We start from the raw sequence: 17950 nt of genomic DNA, 5'->3' as shown, positions 1-17950 counted from the left end.
ATAAAATGTGAACTCTTATAATTTCTCCTTTATAAAACCAGACCCCTGAACTAGGTGATTTCTAAGATTACTTTAAGCTCAGTTATCCTACTCTAGAAATGATGGTTTTGTTTATATTTTTGAAAACAATTTGTGAAGTAGATTGTGGGGAGCAGAGTGAAGTGATAATGGGGGATTTGAAATATTTCTACCAGCAGATGGCACCGTAACATTTCTACAACCTGCACCCTTAACTAGTCGAAATCAGAAAGTAGGTGAAATCTTACATAGACCCAGGGTGGTGGTGTGCATGCCTGTAATCTCAGCCCTTGAGAGGCTGAGACAAGCTAATTCTGAGTTTGAGGTCATCCTAGGCTATATAGCATGACTTTGTGTCAGATAAACCTACACACCTTAATTAGCTGGGCATAAAAGTATGAAATATTTCATTCATTATTGTGATATAAAATATTATATAATCAAGTAATCCCGACCTCAGATATAAAAATAAATAATAATTAATAACCCTTTAAGTATTCCTTGGTACTTTTCACTAAACTCTGTCATAGTACCTATCACATGGATATACGTTTGTCTTCCCAGCCAAATTGTGAGGTTAAGGAAAGAATGTTTATTCTTTTTTAATCTTGGAGGGGAAGAGAACAAAGTTCCTGGCCCATAGTTGTCATTCAACAAGTATTTCTTCATTTCCTTCATTTTCTAGAAAATTTGTTAGGTATTGCTTTGAAGGCATATGAGAATTTATGAGCATTGGTCAACTCAAAGCTTTTTTGTTTTTCCTGTTAGCAGCTACATTTCAGGCCCAATTCTAATGTGTTTGATGTATGTTTCATGATATTTTAAAATCATCTTTCAAAATGTTTTTTACATGTGTGTTTATGTATCACTCACATTTTTATGATATGTTCTTGTGTGTGTTTTGCACGTATCACAGCATTCAAGTTCTGTGTAGTTGTATATACACAAGTTTATTGTTTCTAACAGCTATCCTCATTTACCTACCCATGTCCCTTCTGATGAAAATATAATTCCTCAATACTAAACTAGCACCCTCATTCAAATTACTTTATGAATCTTTTTTGAGTTTCCTGGAAGTAATCCCAGTATGGGATTACTGAATGTTGGGGAATGAATATATATCTATATATATCTGATATATATCTAATAATTTATTTTATGTATATGAGTAACCTGTCTTCACAAACACCAGAAAAGGGAATCAGATCCCATTACAGATGGTTGTGAGCCACCCTGTGGTTGCCGGGAATTGAACTCAGGACCTCTGGAAGAACAGCCAGTGCTTTTAACCACTGAACCATCTCTCCAGCCCCTATGTACTTAACCTTTACAAAATATTGACAGATAACTCTCTAGAATGGCTCAATTTGCATTCCTAGTAATCTGCAAATGTCTCCTGCCTCCCTCTATTGAACAATTAGAGTTGTATAGTATTTAAACTTTTGCTACTTAGATGGTATAAACTGAAAACATTTCTCAAGTGGAAAAAAAACCTGATCAGTTGAAAATCTATTAAAGCTAATGGGAGTCAGGTATGGAGGATCATAGCCATAGCCCTAGCACTTGGGGGACTGAGGGAGGATGATCTCTGCAAGTTCAAGGCCAGCCTGGTCTATGTAGTGTGTTCTTGGTCATTCTGCACTAAAGATTGATATTCCATCTCAAAAAGGAAAAAAAAAAGCCTGCATAATTTCCCCTATTTGATGATGGTTCTCTACTATCTGAACTTTCATTGTTTATGCTTAGTATTCACGTAAGTTCCAATATGTATTGTTAGATATTTCTCAGAATCTGGAGTCCATTTATCTGAAGACTGTGAATCAAATAGGTTCAAATTATGTGACATCCTTTGTTATCTAATTTTTTCTCTGTAACCAGAAAAAAATAGCATTATTGAGTGAGAGATTCAGGTTCTGTTCAAGCTCTACTCCAAATTATGATTTGAGTTTTTTTTTTCAAATTTTTATTTATTTTTTTGTATGAGGGCACTATCTTCATGTATGTCTGGATGCCAGAAAAGGGCATCAGATCTCATTGTAGATGATAGTGAACTGACGTATGGTTGCTGGGAATTGAACTCAGGAGCTCTGGAAGGGCAGCCAGAGTTCTTAAACTCTGAGCCATCTCTCCAGTCCCAAATCAGTGATTTGAAACCTCCTAAGATGATTTTAATATGCAGCTAGGGCTGAGAATCACTGCCCTAGAGTCTTAGGTTTTTATCATTTTTGCCTGACATGGAAAATATTATTTTAAAGTAAACATAAAACACTATTTTGTTACATTGGCTAGGTTTAATTAAATCAAAGAGGAATTTAAAATTTAAATATCTTGTGGAAATTACACACACTAAGAGTCATCAATACTAAGTGTTTCTAGATGTTCAAAAGGATGAGGAGAACTGGAAGATTTTGGTGGCAGTTAACTCCGGTAAGGCTGAATTTAACTTACATTGATCTAAGGAAGGAATTGGATCTGCTTATCTGGGGACACAGTTACCCCTAAGAATTAGGAGTAAGATTCTATTTCAGGCAGAAATAAAATACTCAAGTAGGTATGTATCTGCAAGTACAGTCTTATCATCCATCCAATTTTGGCTGTCGAGGAGAGACTGAACCAAGTACTGAGCCAACATTTGTTTAGCTCTCATTATGAGTTAAGCACATTATGGTATTTTGAAAGGACAAAATGTGTCATTAACAGTGGGGTCCAAAGCAAATGCAATTATAGCTAGTCACTTTTTTGAGGGTCAACAAACAACATTTTGCTCTAGATAAATGTTTTATCATAGGTCCAATTTCTCAATGTCAGGATTAGTATATCAGATATATTGAAACAAATAGATAAGGTTTATATATTTCATTTTCTTAGAAATTGTCTTCAGCATTGATACTTAAGAATGGTCTGACTAGGAAAGTAGTGTGTATAACTAATCTTATCTCTACTTGTATAGTTAATGAAACTATAGAACGCCTTGTATAGAACGCCTTATCTCTACTTGTATAGTTAATGAAACTATGGAACGCCTGAAAGGCAATCTAAATTTGTTTCTCTGGGACACTAAATATTAAAGCCCTCAGGTATTTTTAATAACAAACATGTCAAAATTATAATCTAGATATCAGTCAGAAGAGCAGACTTTGGTTTCAGTTTCATCAAGGAACAGCTTGACCTTTCGACTCCCTGTTTTCTTACCTGAATTATGAGACTAAATCCTGTCATCTAAGCATAAAATGAAATACAATACTTTTTATTTATTGCTGTAATATTTCAAAACCTTAGGGTTCAAGTGTATAGTTTCCTTCTGCCCTGTCCATGCAAATTACACTATTATTTCCCCAATGAAATTCAACCAGGAGAAGAAAAATAATAAGTACTGAAGATACGACTTTGTTTAGTTCTTACAACACATGTGGAATGGCGGTACTTATGCCCACTGTTCAAATGAGTCAATTGGAGTAAGGATGAATGACTTGTCCAACAAGGACCATGTTAGAGATAGAGTAAATTGTGATCTATATTTTAATCAAAGACTCAAAATTCATGCTTTTTCCAGTATATACCTTATTTTTTTGGTAACTGAATGGGCTACAATGTAAAATATAGCTTTTTTAAAGGGTATAACTAAGGTGTGAATAACTTTCATCTGTTACTTGGTTTTCTACATATAGAAGTTCTTCAAATTAACTGTCATGCTCACCTAACATGCCAAGGGCTCACAGACAGAACTTGTTAAACTATATTTATTATAGATATGCTCTTTCCTGTACAAATGTGCTGCTTGATGGCAGTGATGGGCTAAATACCATCCAGGTATATATCAGGAGATAGAATAACCATAGTCTCAGATGCCTTCTTCTTCACCTGTTCATAGAAAGTATTTTCATCCCTGACCTTCCAGTGTACAGTGTCTTCCCATGTATAGTTTGCAGCAATACTAGATAGATGGAATTTGGTCATAAGCACAGGGAATATCATTAGTCCCAGTCTCTAGTTTCAGTGTCCATTCTAATAACTGGTATATTTCCACTTGTCTGGAAGGACAGCCAGTCTTTGAGGATGAAATGACACTTCCTAACTAGCATTTGCCTTTACCTGCCTTTGTTTCTCTTCTAGTGGAGACTCAGAAAGACACGTAGAGCTCACTTAATGTCGCTTTTCCTTCTTTAGATGTAAGCTGTTACAAGAGCCTGAAATATGTGGTAGTCACTTTATTGCCTCATTTACTAACATGAGATTAGAGTAGGTCTTTTATTTCAGGGTTATTACGAAGACATTTACATGTATTATATAAACATACATGTTTATATATATATATACTATTTTTAACTCTGCCATCTGTTAGGAAAGTGTATTTGTGAGGTGTAGAAAGCAATGAATAAGCCGGGCGGTGGTGGTGCACGCCTTTAATCCCAGCACTCGGGAGGCAGAGCCAGGTGGATCTCTGTGAGTTCAAGGCCAGCCTGGACTACCAAGTGAGTTCCAGGAAAAGGCGCAAAGCTACACAGAGAAACCCTGTCTCGAAAAACCAAAAAAAAAAAAAAAAAAAAAAAAGAAAGAAAGCAATGAATAAAAATGGGAAACAAGTAGCACAATTATATATTAGAATTTACAAAGCACTTTCCTCAATATTAATTTATTCAATTACTGTTGCATTTGTCAATATTATGTTAATTTTACATTCTAGATGACTGAGGGTTAAAATATTTAAAAAATTACTCAGTATCACAAAGCCAGATCCAGCAAATTCAGGAGTTTAAATGTAGGTCTTGCAACTTCTAGTTTAAGGGTTCCCCCCCATATGCACTTGTAAATAGAGTGTGATAAAGAACACACAAAAAATAGGCCTTGATGGGAAGTGTTCCTGGGTGTGTTGCCGTTTATTAGTTATGTGCGTGAGAAATTGACATATCATTTGAACCTTCATTCATACACACACACACACACACACACACACACACACACACACACGTACCCCTATGGTAAGGAGTTATTCTACCTCTCAGAACTATTCAAGGTTAACAAGATAATGTGTATAGCCATTGAGCACTGTGCATGCTCCTCACAATTTCAGTAAACAATCATCATTGTTCACAAGTTCACAAGCACAAACAGTGCCATAGTGAGTAGACTGCTGTATCCTTATGTTTTCCCTTCCTGCTTATGATAGGAAGGTTTTTTTTCTCTTGCTATTAGACAGGCTGGGCATAACATTCTTCAGAAAAATGGAATAGGTATAGAGATAACTAATCTTTATTTAGTAGAAGGAAAAGGAGATGGTGTATATGAGCTAAAGTTTGTGGACAGGCTAAAACTGAGGAAAAAAGCACAAGAAAAGTTAGGAAAAATTGTGTAGTCAAGGTGGTCATCATTAAAATCATGTAAATCTTGCTGTAATATCTGTGTGACAAAAAAGAATTGACCATAAACAGAAACATTTTTTAGTTTCAGTCCCAGTCCTAGTACTGTGTTACTCACTGGCATATTGTACTTCTCTGAGATAAAATGGTAAGAGTGAAAATATGATGATTTTCACAAAGCTTAATTTGTCCAGTTCAAATACCTGCTTTTTGACATTCAGTTTTTCTGATGATTAGGTATTCGTTTCTTTTGGAATGTAATATTAGTAAACAGTTGGTAGATTTTTTTTAGAAAGACCTTTACTAATAAAAATAAAATGGCAGATAAATGTCTGTTCTTTTCATTGACTAATATTTATTCCAAAACCCCAAAGCCTAGAAATTATGAAATGGTCAATCATCAAGTTTTTTTTTTTTTATAGTTTTGGGAACTTAATCTTATAGCTAATAAAAGAAAACCATACAGACTACACAGTAGAGAATTAAACATAGTGTTCTGAAGGAGACATTGTGATCTTTAGTTTTAATTGTCAACTTGAAGTTATCTAGCATCAACTGGAAAGAATGCCTGAGAGAAGGGTTTCTAGAACAGCTTGTCCTATGGGTTTGTCTGTGGAGATTGTTTTGATATGTTAATTGATGTGGGAAGACCCAGCCTAAAGGTGGGTGGCACCACTCCCTGGGTTTGGGTCCCAAGTTCTCCAAGACTAGAGAAAGCAATCTTAGCAGTAGGTTTACATTCATTCCTTCTCTCTCTGCTCTCGACTGTGGATGTGATATGACCGGGTATTTTTAGCTCCTACTACCTTACCTTCTCTGTTATGATGGACTGTAAGTGGGGGTTATGAACTAAAACAAACCTTTAAATCCCCAAGATGCTTTTTGTCCAGGTATGTTGTCACTGCAGAAGAATGAAAAGTAGGGTGGAAATCAGTGCATTAGTTTCTAATAGTTGATAGTTTTGGACTCTAAGATAGAAACGACATGGAGGCTGTTGTCACTCAGCACAGAGGTGCTAGAAGCATCAGCATAATATATAGATTAGTAAAGAACTATCTACAGGATGTAGTTTAGGGGCAAATGAGAGGCAAGATAAAAGCCATGGTAGCAAGAGAGATTATATACAAAGAGTAGCTCTGGAAGTTTGTACCAAGATAGATCAGAGGCCCCCAAATCAGGTCATCATGGAGTCATCCAAGGCTATCTGGAACTCTTTAAAATGTTACCAAATTGATTTTTTCCTTGATGTCCTGAGGCTGGATATAACTATTGAATTTCAGTGGGTAGGCTAGAGATGGTGTTCATCAGCAATTAAGTAAGTTTGTTTTGTTTTTACTACTACATACAGGTTTTATGTAAACATTAAACATCAATAGTTAAAGTAACCAGGCAACCAAAGTATTACATAACAGTAATCAGTAAAATTGCAGAAACTCACAATTTAGCATTCTCAATATATTCAGTATACCTTAGTTGAATGAATACCTTTGAAAGATATATTAATTACAGACATCTAATAGCTAAGTGGTTTATTTCATTGAAATGATTCTCCAATAGTCTTAATTAATGTAGCTTCCAAAGTTCATTTACTTGTAAGTCAAAGGGTGTTTTGGTCTTTGGAAAATTTAGCTTTCTGTTAAGATATAGTTTATTTTAATTCTGAATATAATAAATGAACTAAAAGCTTTTCAACAGAAGTACTTCCTGAGGGAGATGGCCAGGAAAGTGTTAATAACTATGAAAACAAATCAGGGAACAGATACTCAAAATACAATTACGGTGACAAATAACATTCTTCTTGAGAGCAGCATATGATCTTAGTGCATTGAGCAGGGTTTGACTTACTATTACTGTATGTCCTAGATATTTCTTGGGTGTTCACTAAGTGTCTGAGTTTGGGGATACAGAGAAGTCTTTGATCACCAGGCTGTTACCATTTCCAGGATGTGTCAGTAATCTTAAAAATTACAGTACTTTGTACTGAAACTTATGGTTGTCTCATTCTAACCCCAGGAGCATATCTTTAAGGACATAGGGGTATCAGAAAAATGAAGGAAGCAGGTGTTAAGGCTAGAGCCAGTATTTAATTCATGTTATAACTTAGTTTTAGAAACCATCTCTCCATGATCCGATCTGGGGTTAGCTTCATTCTATGTAGTCATACCTTTAGAGGGTTCTCATAGCACTTCCCAGTTCAATGCAGCATAACCTCCACATTTTCTGCTTGCTTAGATTGGCAGAGAATTCCCAGGGAATGTTAGCTGAAGGTGATCTAGTCTGGTTCTATCCAGATTTGTTAATCCCTTTTTCTGGCTGAAGGAAGGAAAGTAGATTGTTATAGTGTTTGCTGAGCTCTGATACTGTCCACTGTGCATCTACCTTAGGCTGGGGTGGGTGGGGTGGGGGGAAGGGGGTGGGGGATGGGGTGAGGGATGGACCTATGTTCTGCATTCAACTGTCATCTAGTCTGTTTTACCCAAGAATGCCTTGGGATGTTCCTATGTACCCATTTTTTATAAAGTAACTTCCTTCATCTGCCAGGTAGAGAGAGGGCTTGTAATATCCCAGAAAGAAGCTGAAAGGGGCCAGGGGTGTGACTGACTCAGATATGTCTGGATCTTCTTCTTCTTCTTCTTCTTCTTCTTCTTCTTCTTCTTCTTCTTCTTCTTCTTCTTCTTCTTCTTCTTCTTCTTCTTTTTTTCTGGTGCTAAGATGGGCCTCAGAATAATCTACAAGCTATTGAGGGTGGGAATTCAAAGAGCAGAGGCTGTAGTGCATCTGGAAGCCTAGACTGATGTGTGTCCAGGAGTTATAAGCAGGCACACTCTAATTTTTGACCAGGGGCTGGATCTGAAAGGCCTTATAGTTCCTTTCTTCATCTGACACACTCTGCTGCAGGGCGGCTAAGTCTGAGGGTTGTTGGTAAGGAGACATTGGAGGAGCGTCTTTAATTTTACAGTGTAATACATCGACCGAGGAGTGGCTCAAATCTAGAGCACCTTGAAGTCCAAGTGCAGTCCAATGGCTTGCTTGACCTTGCTAAAGCCAACAATGTATGGAAAGCTCAAGGTTCTCTCTCCTACATAAGTAGCAGGACCATGGAGCATACTGATTCCTTTGGACTCTCCTGATTAGGAAGCTCTTTGACCTGGGCATTCTGTTTTCTGCCCCCCAGCTTGGTCTCCCATTCCCCTTTTCGGGAGAAATGATGTTTCTCTATGGCTGTCCTGTGAGGCTCAGAGGTCTGCACTCCTAGGCACCGACTCTCCTTTGCTCTCTGTGCCTTGGTGAAAATTATAGTCACCACCACAAAACCCTTTACAACTAACAACATTTACTGCTCCAATCCTCAAAGGAAGGCACAGAGTGGACAATATGACAGAAGTAGCCAGGACAGACTGACACTCAGGCAATGAAGTGCCCTTCCCAGAGCCTCCTGGGGAGGGGAAGTGAAAACAAGCCGTCTGCTCTTGCCCAAGATGGTACCACAGTACTGTTTCAATCCCACTGGCTGCTTCCTGACTCTAGAGGGTTAAATCAGTAGGGCACAATGACCACCCCTCCTCCTTTTTTTTGTCCTCCCCCACCCCTTACCTTTAAAAAGTTAAAAAATGTCTGCAGTCAAATCTCTTAAAGGGGCGGTGCTGGTGAACAGTGCTCTTGGCACGAGTTGCTGAGAAGGCTGGCTAGGGGCGTGAGTTCGCTCCACCAGCACCAAAACACTGAAAAAAAAAAATGCGAGCAAGCAAGCAAGAGCGAGCGAGCGAGAGAGAAAGAGAATAAGGGGGGGGGAGGGAGGAAGGGGAGGGGGGCAGATAGACACACACTTTAGATAAGGACAATTAGTCACCATCGAGACCCAGTAGGGAGAGAAGTTTAAATCAGAGGGATTTAATGAGGGTGCTCTGTGCTTTCCCTGAAGCCATGTCCTCCAGCAGCTCCTGCCCCCCCTCCTGCCTAGCCCTGGTGGCTCTCTTGGCTCTGTTGCTCCATCTCTCTCTCTCCTTCCAAGCTGGAGACAGGAGACCCTTGCCTGTAGACAAAACTACAGGTTTGAAGGAAAAGACCCTGATTCTACTTGATGTGAGCACCAAGAACCCAGTCAGGACAGTCAATGAGAACTTCCTCTCTCTACAGCTGGATCCCTCCATCATTCATGATGGCTGGCTCGATTTCTTAAGGTAAGGCAGGGGCTTCGAAGGATCATTTAAAAATTTAAGTACCCCCACCCCCATTCTCTTCCTATCCCCTGCTCCAAAGGGGGAAGAAAAGAGGAGGAAGAAGAAGAAGGTGGAGGAGGAGGAGAAGAGGAGGAGGTGCAGCAGCAGCAGCAGAAGCAGCAGCAGAAGCAGCAGCAGAAGCAGCAGCAGGAGCAACAGCAGCAGCAGAAGCAGCAGCTAACCGATCTGTCTTTCAAAGAGAAAAAAAGGAGGTTTCCCCCCCTCCTGGAATATTTGCTGTGAGGCTGTAACTAGTGATTGAGAAAAGCAATGTTTTCTATTAAGATGCACATGTTTGCAATGCAGAAGGCATTTCAGAAACTTATCAGTTATGACTGAAAAAATGTTGTGCTTACATATATCCACAATTAGCCTCCCCTTCTGAAAAAGAAACAAGAGGTTCAGGGAAGTTACAAAAGGGAAGATCTGGAACAACAAAGACTCCAGAGGAGTGGCTGTGTGTGTGAGAGAGAAAGCAGTGTGCGTGGGTCTGAGTGTTCAGTTGGATTGCATGAAAGTGGAATTTGCCACGGAAAGATGGTTTCATCAGTTTTTCACTCCTAGACAGAAACTGAATTTAAGGAGAGTCTGGAGCGGTGAGCGAATTGGATTGGAGTTAAAATGTTTTATTTTGTATCCTCCGCTGTCATTACCAGACTTGAGGACTTTGTAAGACACTTTTTATGGATGTAGCCCTTCCCCCTCCGCCTTCCTCTTTGAGTTTTCCTTGGTAACTGCATAGTTTAGTTTTTCTTTACAGTGGGAAAAAAATCGTTGCTCGGGTCGTAGTGTACCTCATACGCGATCCATAAAGGTCCCAGAAACTCTCAGGGGGAAGAGTTGGGGGTTTTGAACCCGACCCCGGCGTGGTGGATTAGCAAACTCGGAGGAGGTTGAGATTCTCTGGCAATCTAATTGGGTTCACCCTGTTCCCCAGTTGTTACTATTCTGGCAATTGAGCAACCTCGATTCCTTCTCTTCAGGGACAGTTGTAGGGAGGGGGGGTGCTGGAATTAAAAAAAAATACAAAAGAAAAAAGGGAGGAAAAACTTCTGTAATGTCGAATCTCCAAGTGTTAAGTTTTTGAAAATTCCCTCCAAGTTGAAGCCTTGGTTTGGGCTCTTCCAAAGAGCTTAGAGTGCTCTCCATCTCATTCCAGATCCGAGGCTGCGTCCGACACACATCTTTAGTGAGCATTTTTCACTCATCGAGAAATTGGAGTTTTGCTTTTCCGGGTGCGCCCGCCCCTTAGCGCTCTGCCTTCAGTCTGCGGACGCAGCAGGTAGCTGTGGGCGCTGCTCTGAGCGCTCCTACCAGGTCCGGGTAGCGTAGCCCAAAGAACCAGAGGTCGCCGCCGCCAATGCAGAGGCCGTTTTGGGGTTCCAGAGGGTACAGTTGTTGGGAGGGCGGGAACAGCACTGCACTACCGGGTTTCGTCCTTGAAAGCTTTTCTGTGCAGCAGAACTCTTCTCTGAATTCATCCAAATGTGGGGTGCAACAGGGGTTTTCCTAAATGCACGCCCCACTTGCATTGCACTGTTCCAGCTGCCCGGACTTGGAGTTTCTTCTTCCTCCTCCTCCTTAAAAAAATGTCAGCTTGTTCGCGCTAAATATTTGCCTGCTGCAGAAAAATTCTGGAAGGCAGCTTTTCAGGGAAGAAGCCGTGGCGGGGCGCATTTGCATTGGCTGTGCAGGCTTTATCCGGAAGATTGGAAATGCTGCGTTTCCCTGGGGCCACACTCGCACGGACGTCCCTCCTGTGCTCAGCCGGCCCACGCGACGCCTAAACTGCGCCGGCACTGGAACTCGGTCCGGGATAGCCTAGCCAAACCTTCGGGCCATCGGAACTCTCAGGGTAGACAAGTATCTGAAAGTGGAGTTTCCGTTTGTTCTGTGCCCTTTGAATCCACCTCCTTTATGATACTCTTTAACGTCTCCATTTTGATTTGGATTCTCAGAACCTGAACCAGCAAAGCGTTAAAAGCAATGTATAGACCGGAACTCAACAGCTGATTGCTTCAGCATTAACAGCATCTGCAGGGCTGGTTCCCCATTCCTTCCCAGAGTAGCAGTCTTTGGCTTTTAAAAACCTGTTGATGGAAATCATGAACTTGAATAGATGCAAATGTTATTGTTCTGGTAACCAGAATTTCCCCGACGCTCAAGTTCCAACATTCGCCAAACTTTTTTTTTTTTTTTTTAATCCTTCGCTACCAAACCGCTTCAAGTGGCAAGGAGTTGGGGCCAGGAGTGGTTTGTGTGTGTGTCGGGAGGGATGGGGAGAATGCTATCTTTCTTGAGATCAGGTTGAATTATTTCAAGTGCCAAAAAGACATGGATTCTAACTGTGGGATTTTTTTTTTTTTTTTTTTTGCGCGGCGGGGGTGGGGGTGCGTGGGAGTGGGTGGGTGGCGTCCTCTGAAAGGCAAGGATTTAGCCTGGGAACCTCTTTGCCTTCCTGGAGATTCGGGAAGCTACTAAGTTACAGTGTAATTAATAGGAACGGAAAATCAGTTTTGGCATTAAAAAAAAATTCTCTTAACCTTAGGTGCTGTGCCTGGATTTAGAGAAAGTAGGCCAAGTTTCACCATCTTGGAGGTTACTATGCCCCTGGGGCCGAGAGGCAATGCGGACTTCAGCTTGGAAGTTTGGCAGCAGTAGGCTGGCGGTCCGCTCTTTGCGCGTCTGTGCCAGGAGCGCTTTCCTAGTAGTGGCAGAAGCCAGCCAGTTGCGCCTGGGCCCCAAGTTCGCCGCACCAATGCCCCTACCCCAGCCCACGGAACAAACACATCTCCAACCCTTTAGAAATCAGTTCTTAAGGCATCCAGGTGGGAGGGCGCAGCTGCGGCCGGCCGGGTCAGGAAGAACAGCCCCAGGGAATCCGGAGGCTGAGGGTAAGGCAGGCAGCAGAGCCGGTTCCCCCGAGCCGCCGCAGAGCAGCCCGCTGCCTCTTCGGACAGCAAACTGGAGAGGGCTTAGATAATAAATCTCCCGCCGTGTCTCCTGCAGGGAGTCAGAAGGGGCCTTGCTCCCTGACCGGTGCGCTCTAGCTTTCTCCCGGGATCCTTTCCTCTCTCTCTTTCTCTGCCCCTGCAGCTCCAAGCGTCTGGTGACCCTGGCCCGGGGACTCTCGCCCGCCTTTCTGCGCTTCGGGGGCAAAAGGACGGATTTCCTGCAGTTCCAGAACCTGAGAAATCCGGCGAAAAGCCGTGGGGGCCCGGGCCCGGATTACTATCTCAAAAACTATGAGGATGGTGAGAAATTTGGTACCGATTTTGAGTGTTGGAGGAAATTGGGGGTGGGAGCAAGCACTCGGCTGTGTGTGTGTGTGTGTGTGTGTGTGTGTGTGTGTGTGTAGGGGGCAGACTTGGAACAGAGTCTGTTTAAAGTTCCCCTGAAAAACTACAGCAACATGCTAGGGTTCACCGAGTGTGAGACTCCTGAGGTGACCATGCAGAGAGAGCTCCCCAGGTTGTCCATACCCAGGCTGTCTGATTTTGTGCTGTGCCCTGGAGACTCCAAAGTTGTGGAACCTATAGGCCACACTAGTTGGGCTAGTACTGAGTTTTATTTTGTTTTGTTTTTGAGAAAATTCAGCCAGGTTCCCAGATTATTGAAGAGCCAGACACAGTTCATTCCTAAAACTCTAGGCACATGTACCTTTTGTTTGTCTTATTTCTTATTTTCCTGGAACGGGAGACAGAGATTTAACCTTTTTTGAAGCCCACTCTAAATTTTAATGGAATAATATGTCTTAGATTGTTTCTGTGTGAGGAAACCTCCTTTGGACTGCTTAATCTGCCATCATATGTTTTCCCTCAGTTTAACAGTGGCATTGCAGATGTCAGCTTTCTTTACAGCCAGAATCAGATGACTGAAGTCTTGCAAAGGCTTTGAAAGCTCCACATTCTAGTCCTGTGTAAGAGGCCAATCATTTTAAATTTGAACAATTTTGTTTTTATTAAAATGAATAAAAATGTAATTTGAAAGTGTTCTATAAAAGGTTTGGTGTTAATATCTATGAACTTTTCAGTGTGACAAGAGATACAATTTCTTTCAAAAATAGGTGGCAGTTGTAGCATCTTCACTACCCATGCTGTTAAAGTAGGTAGAAGAGACATTAGTGTCTCTTTTTTGAGGGCTCTCTCTCCTGCCGTTCCTTCTCACATTTATTATTATTATTATTATTATTATTATTATTATTATTATTATTATCTTAAGGAACTGGGCACAGGTTTTCAGAGTCCTTGGGATTTTGTTACAGCTTGTTCTTATAAATCACCCAAACAAGGAGATAGCTGTAATTTTGGGACTTTACTGAGAGGTATTAGGATCTACTTCAAGGATAGGGTAGCTGATGAAATTGTGTGTGTGTGTGTGTGTGTGTGTGTGTGTGTGTGTGTGTGTGTGCATGCGCGCGTGTGCCCGACAGCCAGAGTAGACAGAGGGCAAGATTACAGCTTGTTGAGTTTGAAGCATTTCTAAGACTTACTCTTTTGAAACATTTGCCCAAGAGCGAAGGTATTTAAGACTTTATCTTTTCAAAGGTGAAAGTCATTGCTATACAATGTGAATTGCATGTAGCATGAAACACTGAAAGTAAAAGACAATCTGAACAGCATCTCTGGTGGTGATGTGACCCAGGGTCTCTTTGCTGTCTGGGTCACTGTCAGCTCTGGCACCAGACAGAAGAGGGGATGTATTAATGATTTTCCTGATGAGATAGTTTTTGTTCAAATTCATTAAAACTACTTCCTCTTTATTTTGTGGGAAAACTTATAAGACCTCCAGAAATTGCTGGGAGGAGAAAAAGAACAGTGTATGTTTTAGAAATTGACTCTTTTCTTCAAACCTTGCGTTAAAATTCTGCCAACCCTTCATTGAGTATAGTGAATTCTGCTGAAAGTGAAGAATACAATTTATTTACCTTTATAAAAGGAGAATGTGGGCGTCATGTGGAGAAAAGGAATTGGCAGAGTTGTGTCTGCAAAACTTCGCAGACTAAAAACAAAAACAACAACCCCCAAACCAAAGACTAGAAAAGTCTATTATTCCCTTTCAGTCCTTCTACTACTGCAGAGTCAATGAGGGCCATCCCAGGTGAGCTTTTCTACTCACCAAACCCAGCATTAAAACCCTGTAGGGGTAGAGTTTTCATGCCTGAGGGAGAGAGTTCTCCATCCTTTAGTTTTTCTTTTCTGCCTTCAAATTTCTCCCGAACTTTCTTTTTCTAAATATTCTTCAGATATTTACAGTGATACTTGTATATTTTTAAAGATACATACCTTCAAAATAGCTTGTCTTTGGTGTGGGCACCAACCCCACAGACTACCTGGATTTAATTCTTTTAAAACTTTCTTTAAAGTCAGCCCTTCCAGACCCTAATCTGTTTTATTGCTCCTAGCTGAACTCCTTCTGATTTATGTCTCCCTGGTAATAGGATGCTATGAACTATATCAGCAGTTGAGGCCTTACCAGAGTTAAAGAGAGTAGGAATGCCCTATTCTTGCCCTTTGATTCTCATGTATCCTTAAATCACCCATGTTGTCTTTGCTGTTAAATGTTACATTGCAGAATTTCAGACAAAAATATTTTTGGTATAACAGTTTTACTAACATTCTATTTCCATGTCACTTTTCACCCAGTGATAATTGTAATTATTACAGACATCTCAAAATAATTAGATTCTTTTAGTAAATGGCTCTCTGCATTACATGCTTGACTATCAAGGCATTAAAATATGTTCACTTGAGGTTCAGGCTACACCAGTCAGAAGAACAGATGACCTGTCTATTGGAGAAAACAGGGTATTGAAATAACTTATTGTTCCAGGCTGGGCTCAACATTTGTAAATAAAATAAAAATCTGTGCAAAATATAAATAAAAAGACTACTACTTGAAAAAATATTCACTTAAACATGATATTGAATAACAATGTACTCACAAATGAATTATGAAAACCAATGATATAGTGAAGAAAATATGGAACTTGGGCTTAGAAAACTCACACTGTAGGCCTGGATCTAACACTTATGCCTGTGTGGGCCTGAGCTTCTTGCTTCTCAGTAACATGTGAATGATGATGATGATACCTGCTCTGCATTTTTTCTGTGAGGATTATAAAAGGTAATTTATTGATGACAAAGCACTATCAGAAGGCTAATGCCTCTTACAACATTTACATTTAATGTTGTAAAGTGGTAGTGAGTAGGATTAAGATCAAGAAAGATTGAAGTCAGTGTGAAATAAGGAGTTTGGCTTAAGGGATCATTTGAGAGAGAATTTAAAGAATATAGGGACACTTTAAGATAGGGAAGTGAGATGCCTTTTTGTGTGTGATGATTAGAGAAGAGATTAACCTTTAGTTTTATGATATACTAACATTAAAATGAAATGTAACTCCTGCTTGGGCAAAACCCACATTTTTCTAGTTAATTCACTCATAATGCTACTCTGTTGTGAATTTTTCTCTTGAATTAATAATGCAATTAATAAGTCATGTGGTTTCTATTTTTCAAATGCTTTGAGCACAGTAGAACAATTACACTTTCTTGAACTTTGTGAAGCCATTGTTTATATATCAATTTGGTACAATTACTTATTTTACTGTGTGCTGGGGCAATTTGAATTTCACCTAAGCATAATAATGATGGAGGAAGTAAACAGTGATTTTTTTTTTTAACCCTCTGAATCTCACTTTTGCCTAACTCTCTCTCTTCTGTGTGATGTGTTTTACTTGTTTGCCACAACATAATGGGTGAATATTTTCTTAGGTCTGTTTTGTTCTAGCCTACCCCTCTTCATTATGTCTTTAGTGTTCTTTATTTGTATGACCCTCTTTGTATGGCTATAACCATATCTGTAATGAAGATGTATACCATTTATTATGCATATTAAAAACTAAATGTGTAAAATTATGTTTATCATGTTTACATTTTTTTTGCTAAAAAGCCTTGATTATTTGTGGATTGCTTATATAATCTTTTCAAACTCTTCAACATGGTGTTTAAGACCTTTTCCATCAGTCTCTGCTTTTCCTACCCCATATTTCTGTGTACTGTTTAATATGGCCTTCTTTGGTTATTCAGATCTCTCTAAAGTACCTTTTTGTTTTAAACCCATGGTTTTTTCTTTTTCTCTTTTTTTGGCTAGCATATTTCTGCTTGGATGTCTTTCTCCTGACTTTATTCAAATCTCACCCCACCGCACTTGATTCTTAAAGGGATACTGCAATACTTTATTTGTACAGTCTCTTTTGAGCAGGAAGTTCCAAGTGATCTCTTCTTATTCTGGAAGGCATGCTTTTATTCTTTATGCTCTTTTGGCTCTTTCTACTTTGTCTTGACATGTAACTTCCCATAAATATGTTTGGTTCACCTTTCCAAGTGAAATGCAAAGTATAGGAGGGTATTGTAGCTACATATCATAAAATTGACACATGATAGATCTTCAGTAAGTATTCCCAGGTAGTTTATTATTTAGCAAATATTTCTAGTAGTCTAATAGTCCTGTGATAAGCTCTAGGAAGATAGAGTGACCAATCAAGCAACGAGCCAAGGTAGATGTAAAGGTTCTTTATTCTTTTGCCTCCATTGCATGTGCCTGTGAAGTCTATTCTAAGTGCTATTTTAGTAATTTTTTTTTTTACTTTTTCAGCTCCATATATAGACATTTTATCTCTGTTCATCAAAGTTGTCTTGGTTATGTCCAGGCTATGCATTACATCTAACTTTACCATTAAATTTGAACCTTTGCATTGGGACAGAGGTAACTGTTACTGTACATGTTTTTTTTTTTTTGTCTTTAATTTTGCTTTTCCTTGTTTGCTTTCTGTAGTTCCTATGTCTGATTTTATAGTTCTTGATATAAGTGCTTTTTCACAATTTCATGTACCTTCAATCTTCATTTCTTGAAGTCTTTTCAGAGATCTTCCGCTATTCTAAACAATGAATTTGAGCATACATTGTTAAACTCTAAGGCATAGTAAAAATATTATTCTATTTTTTTAAGGAAGTTTTTCCAGTTTTCATGAAGATGAAGTAGTTAACTCCTCTTCTTTTGTTCCTATTTCATCAATAGAGACTCATGACATGGGAACAGCACAGCTTTCAAAATAACACATATTGTCTTGAACTTACATGGTGTTCATTATCTCATTTTATTTCACACAGTATTTCTTGAAACTCAGTTAATAAAAAGCAAATATTAATTACCTACTTTGGGTTTAATTTATGCTAAACGATGAAAAGAAGAATAGAAAATGAATAAAAGATAGTGTCCCAAATCACCATTTAAACGTTAGTGTTAATTGCCTTGTGAGAAATCCATAACTCAGTATTGAAATAAATAAGCCAA

The 17950-nt window shown here is 39.5% G+C and overlaps 1 protein-coding gene across 3 annotated transcripts in view; it reads left to right on the top strand.

The window, feature by feature from the left end:
• The first annotated feature begins 9184 nt into the window (after window positions 1-9184).
• The window catches only part of Hpse2 (heparanase 2 (inactive)), a 630225-nt gene continuing 621459 nt past the window's right edge, over window positions 9185-17950 (top strand). For 2 of the 3 annotated variants that reach the window (XM_076563135.1, XM_042263859.2), the window contains exons 1-2: window positions 9185-9556; window positions 12692-12849. In XM_076563135.1, the coding sequence (XP_076419250.1) occupies window positions 9270-9556; window positions 12692-12849 (445 nt within the window). In that variant the 5' untranslated portion in view covers window positions 9185-9269. The remainder of the gene's footprint in view (window positions 9557-12691; window positions 12850-17950) is intronic. The other variant, XM_042263852.2, reaches the window with a different exon arrangement.

Source organism: Peromyscus maniculatus, chromosome 1 (genome assembly GCF_049852395.1).
Source record: "Peromyscus maniculatus bairdii isolate BWxNUB_F1_BW_parent chromosome 1, HU_Pman_BW_mat_3.1, whole genome shotgun sequence".
Taxonomy (NCBI): domain Eukaryota; kingdom Metazoa; phylum Chordata; class Mammalia; order Rodentia; family Cricetidae; genus Peromyscus; species Peromyscus maniculatus.
Note: the sequence above shows the minus strand (reverse complement) of the source record. Positions and strands in the feature narration are given on the sequence as shown.